Consider the following 19,279-nt stretch of genomic DNA (forward strand, 5'->3'; position numbering starts at 1 on the left):
AACAATATAAAAATTCAAAATGCCATAAACAAACAATAAGAAAGAGAATATTAGCAGGGAATAAAATCTTGATATGAGAGCTAAAAGGATAATTTTCCTAATTTATAAACAACTGTCCTGAAATAAAGGATTTGAAGTCCCATATGTTGTTTATATTTGAACCACAGATTTGTCTCTGACAGTCCTCTTGATCAAAGCAGAACAGGAAATCTGGACTGTCATCTGGTACGTTTGTTCTTTTTTGTTCAGTCGCTAAGTCATGTCCAGCACTTTGCAACCCCATGGACTATAGCACACCAGGCTTCTCTGTGCAAAAATAAAGAAACATAGCAATTGTCAGGAAAAATTACTTCTGTTGACAGAGAGGTTTGAAAGCAGTCATTTCAGGGAGGAGGCTTGATTGTAGAATATTTGGGGGGCACACGGGTTCTGCCATTTACCTGTTGGTAACTTCAGGAAAGTTAACTACGAGAATTACTATTATGCTCCAGCGCTCTTGTTTGTAAGTGAAAATAATGACACTAGTCCTTCCTGCATTGGATTAAATGAGTCTATCCATGTAAAGCACTTAGAATAATGCCTGGCACGTGAACACTGGATAAATTAGTGATTATCACATGGGAAATACAGACTAAAGATGCTGGCTGTGCTACCACTAGAATCACCACTACAATAAACAAATGTGTATGTGGGTTCATGTGCGTACACACACATATCTTGTATTAAGTCTTCATCTGATTTTCCTTTCTCTCTCTTTTCTACCTGATTCACCTGCTGTTCTTCATCAGTGCTGAAAATAACATCAGTAAGAGTCTGGGCCCTAACATGACACAGTGATTCTAGGGAGAGGATAAAAACTTTTCTCAAAATATGCTTGCTTAAAGATGCCACCATAAGCTCATAAAAATGGAAACTGGTTGTTGAATCATCACTTACCCCATGAAAGATAGAATCTAATTCACTGTTTTACACTTTGGAGCCATAACGTAATAGTCTGTAAACTGAAGGTTCTCTAAGCAAATGATAAAAGTCACAATCAGCATTGATTTAAATACTAGTTAGAAATCTTTTAAAGTTTTGATACACTGGCAGAAAACATGAGGTAACTAAAGAGATGTGTGTGTGCGCTTAGTCGCTTCAGTCATGTCTGACTCTTTGTAACTCTTTTGGCTCCAGTGTGGCTAGGGTCCTCTGTCCATGGATTCTCCAGGCAAGAATACCAAAGTGGGTAACTATTCCCTTCTCCAGGGGATCTCCCTGATGCAGGGATTGAGCCCATGTCACGTTTGCCTGCATTGGCAGGCAGGTTCTTCACGACTAGCACTACCTGGTTGAGCATAATTAACAATACAATATTTGTTCCGTGTCATATGCAGACATCTGCATGCAGACCAATTGTATTTTTTTTGAGTAAAGTGAATCTGTGGCATTTTGTAACTTGTGAGAATGCAAATAATATTCTCTTGCTCTCCTGCAATAGAACGCTACTGTGCCACCTTTCAGAAGCCCAAAGGTGTTACCGTATCGCCTCCCAACTGTGGCAGGCATCCAGCCAAACCTGGGACGATCTGTCAGCTAAGTTGCCGCCAAGGATTCATTTTATCGGGGGGCAGAGAAGAAGTGAGGTGTACCACCTCTGGAAAATGGAGTGCCAAAGTTCAGACAGCTGCTTGTAAAGGTAGGTCCCCACGTCGGTCAAGTTGAAAACCAAGTTCTATATAATGGTGTGTTGGTGTAGTGTTGGACTGTCCCTCTTTGCATCTTTTGCTGCATACCTATGGTAAAAGGGTAGATGTCACCAAAATACATGCTATGAAGATTTTGGCTTTGGGGTGGTGAATTTACAAAAATCCAGTACCACATGCCAGGCAATGATAGAAAAGATAGAAAACTAAGGATGATATTAGGGCCAGAAATCAGGTTAAGTTTTCCATTGGGAATTGAAAATTTTAGAAGAATTTCTGACTCCTATTAAGCAAGTGAGATTAAATTAATTGTTTTCTTATAAAAGCAAGTCACCAGCACTTTGGAACCTGCATCTCAGTACATTCACAAGAGAACATTGCCAGCTTCCTTACAGCAAGAGCAGACTGCTATGAAAAAGGAGGTCTGGAGAGCATGAAAAAGTTCTTAGAAGTAAAAATATATCTCTCTCTAAGAAAAGGGCAAAACAGTGGAGTGGAAGTTGTTGAAAACAGGATTAGCAATTTGAAGAAGCAAATTGAAATTCCTTCAGAAGGGAGAACTTCTAAACAAGGAACTTGAATATCCCAGTGGATCAAGTTCAAAAGATAGAAGTTAAGAGAGATACCCAGGAGAAACCGAGAAACACCAGTGCCCTTTAATAAGGAGCACAGAGAGAAAAAGGGATGGAGGAGAAGAATCTTCCTACCAGTAGAAGAAAGTTTCCCTGAGCTACAGAAAGGCTTGAACTTTTAGATCGAAAATAACCTCTGACCTTGTTGGTTATCTATTTTATATAAGGTAGTTATATCTGTTAATCTCAAGCTTCTAATTTGCCCCTCCCCCACCCCAACAATACGGTCCTACTGTATAGCTCGGGGAACTATATCCAATATTTTATAATAACCCGTAATGGAAAACAATCTGAAAAAGAATGTGTGTATGAATCACTTTGCTGTATACCTGAAACTAGCACTTTATAAATCAACTCTGCCTCAATAAAAATAAGAAGTTCCATTATCAGAGGAAAAGAGTTTGTTGATCCATATGCACATAGACACTGAATAATGTGAGTCGAAAAGCCTCTGAGTGTTGGACAGGTATACTTTCACTACTCTGTGAAATCTTTAAGACCCAAAGGTAAGGAGAAAATCTGGTTTCCAGAGAGAAAAGAGGAACTTCACAAAGGAAACAAGATTCAGACTCACATTACACTATGCTTTTCGTTTGCAACTCGAAATGCCAGAAGGAAATGGAGCAGTGTGCTAAGAATACAGAGGAAGGTACCATTTCACGCCAGTCAGGATGGCTGCTATCCAAAAGTCTACAAGCAATAAATGCTGGAGAGGGTGTGGAGAAAAGGGAACCCTCTTACACTGTTGGTGGGAATGCAAACTGGTATAGCCACTATGGAGAACAGTGTGGAGATTCCTTAAAAAACGAACTAGAACTGCCATATGACCCAGCAATCCCACTGCTGGGCATACACACCGAGGAAACCAGATCTGAAAGAGACACGTGCACCCCAATGTTCATCACAGCACTGTTTATAATAGCCAGGACATGGAAGCAACCTAGATGCCCATCAGCAGACAAATGGATAAGAAAGCTGTGGTACATATACACAATGGAATATTACTCAGTCATTAAAAGGAATACATTTGAATCAGTTCTAATGAGGTGGAAGAAACTGGAGCCTATTATACAGAGTGAAGTAAGCCAGAAAGATAAAGACCAATAGAGTATACTAACGCATATATATGGAATTTAGAAAGGTGGTAACGATAACCCTGGATATGAGATAGCAAAAGAGACACAGATGTATTGAACAGTCTTTTGGACTTTGTGGGAGGGGGCGAGGGTGGGATGACTTAGGGGAATGGCATTGAAACATGTGTATTATCACATGTGAAACAGATCGCCAGTCCAGGTTGGATGCATGAGACAAGTGCTCAGGGCTGGTGCACTGGGATGACCCAGAGGGATGGGATGGGGAGGGATGTGGGAGGGGGTTTCAGGATGGGGAACACATGTACACCCATGGAGGATTCAAATCAATGTATGGCAAAACCAATACAATGTTGTAAAGTATAATTAATTAATTAATTAAAAAAAAGAATCTAAAAGAATACAGAGGGAGAGTCCATATAAACCTGAAATTCCAAGTTCATTCAAGCTATTATTCAAGTATAAAGGAAAAATGAAATGCTTGTTTAGATTTTAAGGGTCGATATGCTCATGCACCTTTGTGGGCGGAAAATTGTCTACATATTAGCCCCTCTGAGAAAGGGAAAATATAAATTGGATAAAACTTTTAAGAAAGAAGAAAGTGAGACACAGATTAATCCAGATATATTCAGCTGCAAGTTGCAGAAGACTTAATATAACTGAAGAGGATTTATTATATAATAAGAACTTAGCTCTACAGTGACTGTTGCAGTTATGTGGAATGTTACCACATCTAATGCAGTATCTGTACCGCAAAGTTTCACACTGCAAAAAATATCTTTGGCTTTAATTTGTTGTTTGCTTTGACAGTACATTTTAGCATACTAATTAATTCTACTTGACAGTCTGTTTTCAAGTATAGTCCCTTCCTACCACACTCAGCATTCATTTTTTCCTGTTTATTTCATTCCATAAGTATTAATCAAGTTCATATTATATTCCAGGCACTATATAATACAATGAAATAAGAAATCATGGCATTCAAAGAACTTCAATTATTTGGGGGGAGGAAATTCAATTTAAAAATGGCAAGGTGCATTACGGCTGGGAAGGACAGAGGGCAATCAGAACTTGTGCAGTGAGCACCTAAAATGGACCAGTGGGTCAGAGAAGCTTCCTGAGGAGCTTGTGTCTAAGCTGAGAATTACAGGACAAGTAGAGGTTACCTGCCTCAAGGAAGAAGAGAGCATTGATTCAGGCAAATAAAAGAGCATGAACAAAGGCCCAGGTATAAGAAGGATCATGGTGCTCTTGTGGGACATCTGATGTGGAGACTGGGTTATGACTGGGGATCTGTAAGTGATGAGGCTAAGAGAGAAGCAGGTACCAGTTCAGGAAGAACTTCAGAAGCCATGCTGAAGTACATTAGAAATCCTCTATGATTAGATTAGGATTAAAAATATTTCTTACCTGTCTCTTGTGGCCTTCCTTGATGGCTCAGATGGTAAAGAATCTGCCTGTCAATGCAGGAAATGTGGTTGATCCCTGGATAAGAAAGATCTCCTGGAGAAGGAAATGTCAGTCCACTCCAGTATTCATGCCTGGGAAATCCCATGGAGAGAGGAGCCTGCCAGGCTACAGTCCATGGGGTCACAAAAGAGTCAAACACGACGTAGCTGCTGAGCATGCATGCCCCAGTCTCTTAAATGACTTAGAATTATATCACTGCATCAATACGTTAACTGCTATGTGAATTTTCTGAATTAGACGTGGAAGCTCCTCAGATCAACTGTCCTGCGGACATAGAGGCTGAGACTCAGGAACAGCAAGACTCTGCTAATATCACCTGGCAAATCCCAACAGCTAAAGACAACTCTGGGGAAAAGGTAAGGTTTGAGCAAATATTTGTATCCTTTTCCAAATGGACTCTAAATTCACTGTAAATATGTGTGCTATTGAAAACTTTCCAGTACTCTAATGATTGCACTGTCTCTAGCTATACTCTACTCATAAATGCAAATGCCCCATCTGATAACAGAATGATCAGCCTTGAATTTTTCGTTAGAAATCTCAGATGAAAATCTCTAAAAACAGAAACTTTTCATTCCGTGGATTTTTTTGTGTTGCGTATCCTCTAACATTACTTGGCTAAAAATTCTTGGCCCTTTACTATGCTCTGAAGATCTTTTAAGAAAAAGAAAGATGGGGAATCAATCTTAGTTCCTATTTATAAACATATCTTTTAAAATATGATCCTGAAATGATAGTCTAAAGAAGATAACAGTGTTTCTTACTCTACTTTCAAAAACCAGCATTATTATATTATCTATCCAAACTCTATAAACTGCCTAGGTAGAATAGCCTAGAAAGGAATACACCAAAGGCTATGCCTGATTTTTTTTTCCTTTTTACTATACGTAAAATATTGTATCATTTTTAACTTCACTTTGCTAATAATATATTATAAACCAAAAAGTAATAAAAGTACCATTAATGTTAACTTTAACTTTCCAAATATTTGGAAATTTCTTTCCAAAAGGTATCAATCCACGTTCATCCAGCTTTTACCCCACCTTATCTTTTCCCAATTGGAGATGTTGCTGTCACATACACGGCAACTGACCCATCCAGCAACCAGGCCAGCTGCACCTTCCATGTCAAGGTTATTGGTAAGTCTTCAGATTACTTTGGTAAGTTTGTGAAAATAATCCAGAACCCCCAAAAGCTTTGCCTCTCCTTTATCTTCAGCAACTCCTTTTTCACTGATTCTTCCTTCTGTCATCGAAGCCGCTTCCTCTTTGAAACCTATGTACCCTTTAACTATCACTATATCTCTTTGATTCCTTTCTATCTGAGCCTTTTGAAATTCCCCAGTGGTTGCCATATCTTTTGGCTTAACTGCCATTTATTCTCAAAGTTGCTCAATTCTGGCTTTTGTCTCCTCTACTCATAGAAATCAAGGTCACCAGTAATCTCTAGAGTTAACCCTACTGCACACTTTTTAGTCCTTATTTTATATAATGTTTCCATAGATTTTACATTATTAACAATGTTCTCTTTATCAAAACTGCCTCCTTCCCTGTCTTCTCGGACACCAGTCTTTCTTGTTTCTTTCCCCCATTTTTCTCATTTTTTCCACCTTGATTGCTTTTTTAGGTTTCTCTTCCTTAGACCAACTCTCAAATATGGATCATCCTCAGGATTCTATTCTTGACCCTCTTTCTTTCTCTCTAGTTTTCCTGGTAATTTTGCTAACTTACAACTCCTGGATTTCTGTCTCCAGCTCAGATTTCTCTCCTTAAATTCAAATTTATATATAAAACTGCATACTAAACTTTCCCATGTGATTGCCCCATAGGCATTTCAAATTCACTCAAACTTAAGATACTTCTTAGCTCAGAAAACAGAGTGAAGACCTAGCTACCAGGCAAGAAATCTGGAAGTCATTCTTGACTCCTCTCCGTCTGTCACCAACATTCAATAAGTTATCAGGTTCTACTGGTTTCATCGACTTAATATCTCTGAAATCTGTCCCCATCTCTCCATCCTCACATCCCACTGCTATAGATCAGTCCTTCTTTTTAATTTCATTTTCTTGACCTGGTTTACTCCATCATCTCCTAACTGATGTTTGTACTTTCAGTCAATTCAGTAGATATTCAGTAGATACCAGATGGTACTCGGAGATAGCAACCCACTCCAGTACTCTTGCCTGGAAAATCCCATGGATGAAGGAGCCTGGTAGGCTACAGTCCATGGGGTCACAAAGAATCGGACACGACTGAACGACTTCACTTTCACTTTCACTCTCCAGGCAAGAATACTGAAGTGGGTAGCCATCCCATTCCCCAGAGGATCTTTCCGACCCAGGGATCGTACTCAAGTCTCTTGCATTGCAGGCAGATTCTTTACCATCTGAATCACCAGGGAAGCCCAGATAGATAGCCACCAATAAGACTTAATATGTGGGGAATATATGAATGAGGTGGTCTGTAGTGCTCAAAAGTTCAGACTGTGAACACAAACTGCTTGACTCCAGAGCCATCTCTCCTACTTAAGACAGTGTGACTGGCCACTGCTCTGTGCGTGTTTCTTCATCCAGAAATAGAATTAATAAATATATTACCTCATAGGGTTATTGTGAGGTTTTTAATTAGTTAAGATATACAAACTACTTGAAGTAGCATCTGACACATTCAGTTCAGTTCAGTCATTCAGTTGTGTCCAACCCTTTGCGACCCCATAAACTGCAACACACCAGGCTTCCTTCTCCATCACCAACTCCCAGAGTCTACCCAAAATCAATGTCCATTGAGTCGGTCATGCCATCCAACCATCTCATCCTCTGTCGTCCCCTTCTCCTCCTGCCCTCAGTCTTTCCTAGCAGCAGGGTCTTTTCAAATGAGTCAGCTCTTCGCATCAGGTGGCCAAAGTATTGCAGTTCCAGCTTCAACATAAGTCCTTCCAATGAACACCTAGGACTGATCTCCTTTAGGATGGACTGGTTGGATCTCCTTGCAGTCCAGGGGACTCTCAAGAGTCTTCTCCAACACCATAGTTCAAAAGCATCAATTCTTCAGTGTTCAGCTTTCTTTATAGTCTAACTCTCACATCCATACATGAATACTGGCAAAACCACATCCTTGACTAGATGGACCTTTGTTGACAAAGTAATGTCTCTGCTTTTTAATATGCTGTCTAGGTTGGTCATAATTTTCCTTCGAAGAAGTAAGCGTCTTTTAATTTCGTGGCTGCAATCACCATCTGCAGTGATTTTGGAGCCCCCCAAAATAAAGTCAGCCACTGTTTCCACTGCTTGCCCATCTATTTGCCATGAAGTGATGGGACCAGATGCCATGACTTTAGTTTTCTGAATGTTGAGCCTTTAAGCCAACTTTTTCGTTCTCCTCTTTGACTTTTATCAAGAGGCTCTTTAGTTCTTCTTTGCTTTCGGCCATAAGGGTGGTGTCATCTGCATATTTGAGATTATTGATATTTCTCCCGGCAATCTTGATTCCAGCTTGTGCTTCTTCCAGCCCAGCGTTTCTCATGATGTACTCTGCATATAAATTAAATAAGCAGGGTGACAATATACAGCCTTGATGTACTCCTTTTCCTAACTGGAACCAGTCTGTTGTTCCATGTCCAGTTCTAACTGTTGCTTCCTGACCTGCATTAAGCTCTATGTAAATATACTAACATTTTGCTCTTTTGGTTTCATATATATTTTTAATGTTTATTTTAAAATTCAGTACATTGAATTCATTTTAAGAATTTTACATAACTTCTTAAAATAACTAATGTGTATCAAACTGGCTTCTTACCCTAGAAATGATAGGTTTTGGTGAAAGTAAATAAACTGACTTATATAAAAACCTATGTTTATGTCCTAGTGCTTAGTTGTCTTTAATTGCTTTTTGAATATTTTAAACATGAACATCACCAGTCACATGAAAAATATGTTGGGTTTATTTTTATGGTGCTGTGATTTTAAACATGGACATGAGTCAAGAGTTTGCCACGTTTTCATTTTTCACAATGAAGAGTCAGCATGGTGAAGTATAAAAAGTATACTCGAGTGTCTAGCTAGATACTAGCTGAATTTTCAAATTCTGAAAGAGAGCAAGGAAATGGGAGGGAGCAGGGAACGGAAGAAGGGGAGGTAACGAGACCGGGAAGGCAGGGGGAGAGGGAGACCGAAAATATTCCAAAGCCTACATTTTCTTGTTTTCCTCAGATGACAGAGTGTTGGTGTCTTAATGATAAATGAGAGGGAGTAGGAATGCTTTTGCTTAACATTCCACAGAATGCTGTCTCATGTGCTTTGAAATGGACTTTCTTTTTCTGGAGATGCTGCATCTGCTGAAACCTCCAGTTATTTGACAGTCATTGGCCTTTGCGGACAGCTCTCTCTCATCCCCAATCTGCAATTTTTAAATGTTTGGCTAAAATCAGATAACTTTAGAAAATCTTGGAACTATTTCATTTGTGCTTTCTTTGGGGAGCACAGTAAATACTGTTAGATTTATAAATTTAACTATGTGTTGGCTTGACTCCGAATTCTCAAAGTGCACTGGCCTCCTACGAGCATTCCTTCATTCTTTCCTTCATGTAGCAACTTTTTCTGAGCATCTGTTACGGCCCAGGTGCTGTGCTAGGCCGTGAAGACCTGTGAGCCAAAGAGGCTCCATTGCTGGTTGACAGAGTTCACAGCCTAAGAAAGCAGTAAATCAAAGATCCTACACTAAGGAAATGCAAATACTAGGAAAAGAGAAAAACTGAATATTTATTCACAAGACTTAGCTTCAAGCAGAAATCTGTATATTCTTATAGGTACAGCTTGTTTCATTTCAGGATATGTGTTTCCATATACATAGATAGTATATCATCCTAGTCTTGATGCCTATGACTGTAATTTACCAGCTTACTGACCTCGGGAAAGTCTCGTAAATTTGCCTGGTTTGAGATTCCTTACCTATATAATGAGAAAAATATTATTTGTCCAGTCTCCCTCAAAGACATGTTACTACAGATAGAAGGATATTTCGTATATGTAAAAATCAATAGTTATGTGAAAATATCCTCCTTAACTATTTCTTGGTTGTACTTTTCTGACCTCCTCAAATTCCACCGCATTCCATCAGAGTTTGAAACCTGGCTCACCCGCACCCCCCTCAAACCTTTCCTTCAATGTAGATTACAGTGCCCAGCAACAGACTCACAGTTCTTTCATTTCTACCGTGGCTTTCACCCCCTCTCCATTTCAGCCCCCTATTCCCATGTCCACATGCTGTTCTTTGTCTTTAACTGGAATTTATCAACCTAGGTATCTTAGACCCCATAGTCCCACCTATGGACATAATCTCCTGGCCTTTCAGCAATATCACATCCTCACTCTTTGCTGACAAAGGCTCACATAGTCAAAACTATGGTTTTTCCAGTAGTCATATGCAGATGTGAGAGTTGGACCATAAAAAGGCTGAGTGCCGAAGAATTGATGCTTTCGAACTATGGTGCTGGAGAAGACTCTTGAGAGTCCCTGGACAGCAAGGAGATCTAACCAGTCCATCCTAAAGGAAATCAGCCCTGAATATTCATTGGAAGGATTGATGCTGAAGCTGAAGCTCCAATACTTTGGCCACCTGATATGATACAAAGAGCTGACTCATGGGAAAAGAGCCTGATGCTGGAAAGATTGAGAGCAGGAGGGTAACAGAGGATAAGATGGTTGGATAGCACCACCGACTCAAAGGACATGAGTTTGAGCAAACTTTGGGAGATAGTGAACACCAGGGAAGCCTGATACACTGTAGTCCATGGGGTCGCAAAGAGTTGGACATAACGAGAAACTTAACAACGACAATGACACTTAAATGACTTATATATTCTGCAGCACGACTCAGATCTCTGCCCATTGGTCTTCCATGTAGCATCTGTCAACCCTTCAGTTAAGAGGAGGATGATTCAAGAGATCCCTGTGAAATGACTGCTTTGGTCATTTCACGCCTTCTGATTATCTGGGAATGTTTTCTTCATTTCTGGGTGAATCAGTTCAACTACCACTGGCAAAACTCACAAGTTAAATGCTCACCACATCCCGAATTTACCGTTTATACTGCTGTGCTCATGGTGATGTTAGCAATCCAGTATTTCTTCAACAAGTAGAATGAAGCATAGCAAGAATCAGCTTTTTCTTGTGATGTTGAGATCAGGGATGAAACATGCATGTGTGCTCAAGGGCTATAGCCCACCAGGCTCCTCTGGCCATGGGATTATCCTGGCAAGAAGATTGGAGTTGGTTGCCATTTCCTCCTCCAAGCATCCTCCTGACCTAGGGATTGAACCCACATCTCTTATAGTTCCTGCATTGGCAGGTGGTTTCTTTACCACGTCATCATCAAAGGGATCCCAGGGCCAGCCTTGTGTCAAGGTCAAGGTTCTCCGCCAGCACAGGTAGACTTTGATTCTCTCTTGCAACCCTCCTCATCAGTGTTGAACATCAGTTGTGACTTCATCCTCTGATTTCATGTTTTTTAGATGTAGAACCACCTAGCATAGACTGGTGCAGATCCCCGCCTCCAGTCCAGGTCTCTGAGAAGGAGCATGCTGCAACCTGGGACGAGCCTCAGTTTTCAGACAACTCAGGTGAGAATGCGGGTATCTTGTTGTCAACATGTTACCACCAAATAAAAAGCTTTTAAAAAGATAAAAAAGGCATGAGACAAGTGCTTGGAGCTGGTGCACTGGGATGGCCCAGAGGGATGGGATGGGGAGGAAGGTGGGAGGAGGGTTCAGGATGGGGAACACATGTAAATCCATGGCTGATTCATGTCAATGTATGGCAAAAACCACTACAATATTGTAAAGTAATTAGCTTCCAACTAATAAAAATAAGTGAAAAATTAAAAAAATTAAAAAATACCAAAAAAAGATAAATAAAAAGCAAATTACATCTAAATATAGTAGCATGGATAATTACCTAAGATGTTTTAATGCTAGGATAATTCTGTATATTTTAACATTGTTATTCTTTCCTGACTATGGCTTTTCATTCATTATTCAGTGGGGATTTATTAAACTTGTACAGTGTATTTTATTTGAAAGTGTTCTAGTAAATTCTTTGAGCCTCTAAGCTTCCTTTATCCTAGAGACATAAGCTGTGCATCCTATTGGCAAATCTAATGCAGTTCTATGTATTCATACTCAGTTCTCAAACATTTGCCAAAAATGTTACAAAAGCTCATGGGAAAACAGAAAAAAGTGAGCAAATATAGCTGAAGTTCACTTTAAAGTTTTCACAAACACCCTGAAAACAAGAATGCAAGTGAAATAGGCTTCTAATTCAATTTCCAATATTCACAGAGACTGACCTAGTAAAGGAAAATAATCTATTTAGCAAGAATGCCTTCATTTAATGAGGCTTCTGAGTCAACTATTTCTATAGTTTAGTGTAAGATTTTATAGTTTATTTTCTGTTAGCAGCCCAGTTAGTACCAATAGAATGTTCAGCTGGTTTGTATAAAGAGTAAATGAAAATTCAAATCAAATAAAGTGACTGCACACAATAACCCCCAGATTGGATTCCTTCTTTCCCCTTCTCTACTTTGTAGGGGCCGTGTTGACCATCACCAGAAGCCATACACCAGGAGACCTTTTCCCTCATGGGGAGACGATAGTGCGGTATACAGCCACTGACCCCTCAGGCAATAATAGATCGTGTGACATCCACATTGTCGTAAAAGGTATACTCTGCGTAAGCCTCCAAAATCTAGCTGACACTTGAGATATGTAATCACTGTGGCACTCTCCTTTGTGAAAGAAAATAGGCTATGAACATAGCTGTTTAAAGTTAGAATACTGACAAATTATATTGAGGTTTCCAATTATTATTACTTCACTTCATGGTAAATACACATGCTTTCTTCTGAGCTAGTCTGTAACCACTTATTAATATTTTCTTCAAAGTTACAAAGTATTGTCATAATCCTATTTTAAATGCTTGAGGAGACAGATTCCGAAAATGTATTTGCTATGTAACATTATTTGGTTTTCCTTTTTATTAAAAGAATGCCAAAAATATCAGTTGCACATCAGAAGTACTTTTAGCTTTTCATAAATTATGCACAGTTATGCATAGATCATTAATTACACATTGGTACAGCTTTTTGGCATACCCACCTAGGAATCAAAAAGCAGAAATTGCAGTAACCTCACACTATGGATTTATTTTGAGAGTTTTTCTGGGAGTAGTGGTGGACAGGAGGAATCCTTTTCAAAATTCAGCTTAGACACCTAGATTTTAATTGATATTTTTATGCCATTGTATATGAATAATTCAATTTTTTTACACAGGTTCCTGAATAATTCAATTTTTTTACACAGGTTCCCCCTGTGAAGTTCCATTTACACCTGTAAATGGGGATTTTGTATGTACTCAAGATAGTACTGGTGTTAACTGCACATTAAGTTGCTTAGAGGGCTATGATTTCACAGAAGGATCTACTGACAAGTATTATTGTGCTTATGAAGATGGTATCTGGAAACCACCATATTCCACTGAATGGCCAGACTGTGCTAGTAAGTTCTAAATTTTTCTGGGCTTCTTTAGTATGTGTAAATATGTGTTCAACTACCTATATGTGTAAATTTCTTAACATTAAAGAATAAAATTGCCTTAATACAGGGTTTAGATTTGGTGAGTAGAAAATGGTGCCATGAATTTGAAGTGTTTATAGATAGGAGAAATGTCCATCCTTCAATTTAAAATATTAGCCCAGAATCTTATTGCTGATTGGATTGCTATAGGACAAGATTCAGTTTATGGGAAAAACATCTTGGTCCCCTCATTATTATTTACCAGAATTGTCAGAAGAGTCAAGATGTCATTCTTGAGCTGTAAACTTGAACTAACGTATAGTCTGATGTCTGGAGAAGAACTTATATTTAAAGTAAGAGCCTGTATACATGATGCAGTCAGATCAGTCATACACTCTTTAGAAGTGATTTAGATCTATTCTGTAATCTTGTGTATTATTCTAAAAATAATCCAATGTCTTTATCTTGTGTAAATGATCATCTCTGGAGTGGATATTTGATCCACTACTATAGATGAAGTTTAAATGCCAGTGTCTTAGAAAGTAAAACCCACTTACTTGAGCTGTACTGTTCCTAAATTTGGGAAATACAAGTGATATTACTCACCTCTATCAAAGATTTAGACCGTAGGATTTTAATGTTGATATTGTTAGGAGACTGTGAATATCTCAAGACATCTTGCTGAGTCTTAACTTCTAAACTTCTGATCCAAGGAAAAGTTTATCTCTGTGAAATTACACTTTTAAGAAATATAATTTCACATACCATTCAGAAATCGTTTAGTGTCTGTTGGTTGAAAATATAATATAAACATATACATTATAAACTTATATAATATCTTTGCAACCAGAATTTTTCGATGATTCCCAGAAATATAATGAAAAAAATGTTTATATCTCTTTTTCCCTTAAATGTTCACTCTGTCATATGATTGGAAGGTAAAGAATAATATAGAAAGCAAATATATCACCAGGTAACTTGGGTACACGGCTGCTTGGCTGGTGGTTTATTATGATCGATTAATGCCTGGAAACATTCCTTAACTGTCAACTTTTGTTTTTATAACAATCCCACAAACCATGTCAGGATGAAAATACCAATTTAATTCCACAGAAATTAAATTTGTGTTTTGAAAACACTAACCAACTGAAACTAATTTTTTCCAGTAAAACGTTTTGCAAATCATGGGTACAAGTCCTTTGAGATGCTGTACAAAGCAACTCGCTGTGATGACACAGATCTGTTGAAGAAATTTTCTGAAGCATTTGAGACCACCCTGGGGAAAATGGTATGTCAGTAGCATTCCTTGGTTGGTCACCATATTTTAAAGGATGCTGTTGAGGTTTTCCATAGTTGCTCTGCATCACCTGCAACAGAAATTCTTTGTCTTGATGATTTCCTTTTTCTTTGTGACCCAAACTTGCTCCTCATATTTAGCATTATTCATAGGTTTTGGTCTCCTGGAGTGAATTATAAGTAAATCTGTGTTAAAGCACTTTGCATTTTTTAAAACACTCAGAAAAACTTAGAGTCCCTTTGCTTTGAGAATGTCTGCTTTGTTATTTAAAGCATGACAAAAATGCCCTTGTAGTCTGTTTTTTTTTTTTTTTCTCCATTTATTTTTATAAGTTGGAGGCTAATTACTTTACAATATTGTAGTGGTTTTTGCCATACATTGACATGAATCAGCCATGGATTTAAATGTATTCCCCATCCCGATCCCCCATCCCACCTCCCTCTCCACCCGATCCCTCTGGGTCATCCCAGTGCACCAGCCCCGAGCACTTGTCTCATGCATCCAACCTGGGCTGGCGATCTATTTCACCCTTAATAATATACATGTTTCAATGCTATTCTCTCAGATCATCCCACCCTCGCCTTCTCCCATAGAGTCCAAAAGTCTGTTCTGTACATCTGTGTCTCTTTTTCTGTCTTGCATATAGGGTTATCGTTACCATCTTTCTAAATTCTGTATGTATGCATTAGTATACTGTATTGGTGTTTATCTTTCTGGCTTACTTCACTCTGTATAATGGGCTCCAGTTTCATCCACCTCATTAGAACTGATTCAAATGTATTCTTTTTAATGGCTGAGTAATATTCCATGGTGTATATGTACCACAGCTTTCTTAGTCTGTTCTTCTTTTATGATCACTGAACATTTAAAGGGTTTTCTTTTTCATGCAAGTTTAGGACTCTTTCGGGATTCCAGGAGAGCAAAGCAATGTATTTAAATGTATTGAGCATCTTGAAAGCAGGAAATGTTCTATATGCATGTGGGTATATAAATGTTTTATATATGTTTTTTATATATTTATATTATATATATGTGTGTGTATGTATTTATAACTTCTGTGAAATCATAGTTCTCTAAGCAACTTAATGTGTAGTTAACTCCAGAGCTATCTTGAGTACATACAAAATATGTATATATATATATATATATTTATATCCCTAACAGAGCTGAGTGGCTTAGATTTTGGATAGATTCTGAAAGTAGATGCAATAGTAGTAGATTTTATATAGAGTGTGAGAATGAGAGGTGTCAAGAAGGGGTGGCGTACATGAGCACAGGTTAGTTAGTCCACAGAAGTTAGTCCACATGTGATACGTGTGAAAGAAGGATCTTTTGTGACTATCTGATCTGTGAAAAAAGATGCAGAATGATCAGTCTGGAGTAAGGTTGGGGAGGAGTTGTTGGAGGTTTGAGAAAAGAGAATGTGGTACAAACTGATTTTCTAGGAGAGCATAAATGAATATACTAGAGAAATGTAGGATTGGCCGTAAGCAGGGATGTGTTTTCTCCCAGACTATAGTTGAACATGTGGGCACAGATGTGGAGAAAGCAGAGCAATAAATTTAACTGGGGTTAAAGTTCTCCAGACAAATTGAGGAGCGTGCATGCAAGGGAGTATTTCATGGTGATAGACCAAGGAGGGTGCATGCAAGGGAGTAGGTAATTTATGGTGATGGATCAAGATGGGATCCAAGATGGGTAAATAAGGAAGTGAGACATCAGGGGCTGAGGGACAGTGAAGAGGGGACAGTGTCAGTGAATTACAGGTTCTGATGAAGTCAAAGAGTTGTTGGATTCCTGGGTCTAAGAGAGGGTGCAGTGACTGGTAATGACAAGGTCTGAGGGTATGACTGTGAGAGTAAGTGACAAAGTAAAGCTGGAAGATGGAAGAGGAAGTGAGAATTCAAGGTGATGGAAGGATCAGCTGGGTGAATATACAAATCACCAAGGGCTATGCCAGGGACACTTACTAAAGTTCTTGGAATGAGGGAGTGACTCGGAATAGAGGAGGGCTGTAGGTGGCGGGCACAGGAGATCAGTGTGTGGCATAGCTTATGGCAGGAGCTTCAAAACTCTGAGGCTTCAAGGAAGTTCATGGGAGTGTGATCTAGAAACAGCACTAAGGAGTAAGGCGGATGCTTCCTCACCTCCATGACCACCACCTAAAAAACAAGGAAGTCAGGTTTCATTGAGAGCAAAAATGAAGAGAACATAGAGAGAGGAGGTAAATACTAATAAGGGTTTGACTGGTAATTGACTCTGAACTTCAGAGGCCACCAAAGAAAGTTTTGAGGACTTTACTTGGAGGAGGGTGGGAGATGGGCTCAGAGAAAAGGGGTCTAAAAAGTCATTAATATAAAATTGTAAATCAGCTATACTTCAATTAAAAAAAAAACCTCAATTGGGGCGAAAATTCAGAGACAGATATCCCGGGTGTCCTGAGTTCCTTGCGATAAGTGATATAAACAGAGAGAAAAGGCTTGAGACTGATCTTGGTGGTCCACTGTGCTGAGAGGAGGTAGGGGAGGGCAGGGAGGAGGATCAGGAGCCTTATTAAGGACAGGGAGCACTCTGGGGTCCTTTCTTCCTTCCTACTCGTGGAGACATGAAGAACAGGAGCATAGAGCTTATCCAAGGCACACCCAGATGTGAAGCACAGTTTCTCCTCTTCATTTTTTATTTGCAGGTCCCGTCATTTTGTAGTGATGCTGATGACATTGACTGCAGACTGGAGGATCTGACCAAAAAATACTGCCTCGAATATAATTATGACTATGAAAATGGCTTTGCAATCGGTAATGAAATTATTTGGTGTGGGTATTTGGGAAAACTGTTGTGCAAACTAAGAAAATCATTACAGAAGAGTGGGGCAAATTAGAAAAAAAATGACCTTTCACTTATTTATTCATCAAGAATTCTAGGATGACTAGATAACCTGATCCTATACATAATGATCTTTATGGATATGTAATTCTTTCAAAATATTAGCCAGAATGCTTCAGGATGATAAATACTAAGAAAACCAAGTCACATTGTGATTGTAAAATTCAAATCTTTGTATGATATCTTAGAATAGTAATAGTTGTAAAGTACTAACAGCAATTTTTATATGGCATTTAACTTAAATTGCAAGTAAGTCATTTGTTCAAAATAGTAAATATTTCTATTTATGAATGTAAAATATTCACATACCTCACTTATAATGTTAAGACTCAATCTATTCAAGTCTGATATACCTTCAAGTAGAATTTGGATGTTTTCTTCATGTAGATGCTGAACTTTTTTTCTTCTGTTTTTTTAAGATATAATTGACATACAACTTTGATTAAGTGTACTCCAAAGTGTGTTATGGGATTTCTTTGTCCTTTTCCGTAATTATACTTATTTTTATTTCATTCTTATAAAACTGTCTCTACAGAACTTGCAGAGTAATGTTTTAGAACACAGTGGTGATACCGTCCCGTTTAAATACATGAACTCTACAACCAACTAGTAAATGTCTGAATCCTGGCTTACCCACCTACTAGGAGGCAGGGGAAGAACTTAAGTTCTCAAATCACTCTGTTCCTCAATTTTCTCATCTTTAAATTGGGCATATAAGAGTGCTGAACTCATGGGGCTCTTGTAAGGATTAAATGAGGAAGTACAAGAATAATAAAGTGCTTAGAAGATTATTTGAAGCAGTATTAATTCACATGACAGTGGACATTCTTTTTGTTTCTGACACTAATCATATTTCTCTCAGTGATTTAGCATTAAGAGTGATACTGACTATTGCTTTAGAGTTTTTAAATTGAAAAATATTATTTCTGCATATATGTTTTTTGCAAATATTTGAAAAATAAAGAATGAAAAAGAATTAAAGAATTAAAAATTTAAAAAAAGAATGAAATTAAGATAACCTGCAGTTCCAGAAATAATTGTTACTATATTAATGGTATATTACTGTACTGCATTTGTGTGTAGACCCATACTATTTCATAAACATGAATTTCTAGTTAATATTTTATTGAGGATACTTTTATGTCATAAATATTATACTTCAATGCAATGTTTTGAATTTTTTATTTTCTATTGGGGTGTAGCTGGTTAACGATGTTGTGATAGTTTCACATGAACAGTGAAGGGACCCAGCCATCAATATACATTATCCATTCTCCCCCACACCCCCGCTGCCATCAAGGCTGCCACAGAACATTGACTAGAGTTCCGTGTGCTGTATGTGGGTCTTCGTTGGTTGTCCATTTTAAATACACCAGTGTTGAAGCTCAGTGCAGTTTTAGTGGCTACATATGTTATCAGTTTGCCATAATTTATATAAACAGTTTCCTATTGGTAGACTTTAAGTTGCTTTCCAATTTTAACAATTATATACAACTTCTCAGTGAACATAATGGAAGTTAAAGTTTTAGACAGAAGAACACAATGTGGCTTTGGCAGGGGAGTTGGCAGTGGCATGTCTAGAAGAAGAATGCCTAGTGGCACATCTAGAATATCAATGCCTCTTCTGTCACATGTGACCCAGGTCCCCACTGC

General features: G+C 38.4%; 1 protein-coding gene across 1 annotated transcript in view; it reads left to right on the top strand.

Moving 5' to 3' along the window:
* The window catches only part of SVEP1 (sushi, von Willebrand factor type A, EGF and pentraxin domain containing 1), a 186,641-nt gene that overhangs the window by 77,162 nt on the left and 90,200 nt on the right, over positions 1–19,279 (top strand). The window contains exons 7-14 of the mRNA XM_043870637.1: positions 1,481–1,678; positions 5,119–5,237; positions 5,891–6,020; positions 11,389–11,496; positions 12,462–12,593; positions 13,234–13,428; positions 14,613–14,734; positions 17,430–17,538. Coding sequence (XP_043726572.1) covers positions 1,481–1,678; positions 5,119–5,237; positions 5,891–6,020; positions 11,389–11,496; positions 12,462–12,593; positions 13,234–13,428; positions 14,613–14,734; positions 17,430–17,538 — 1,113 coding nt within the window. The remainder of the gene's footprint in view (positions 1–1,480; positions 1,679–5,118; positions 5,238–5,890; positions 6,021–11,388; positions 11,497–12,461; positions 12,594–13,233; positions 13,429–14,612; positions 14,735–17,429; positions 17,539–19,279) is intronic.

The sequence above is a fragment of the Cervus elaphus genome, chromosome 16, assembly GCF_910594005.1.
Source record: "Cervus elaphus chromosome 16, mCerEla1.1, whole genome shotgun sequence".
Classification (NCBI taxonomy): Eukaryota; Metazoa; Chordata; class Mammalia; order Artiodactyla; family Cervidae; genus Cervus; species Cervus elaphus.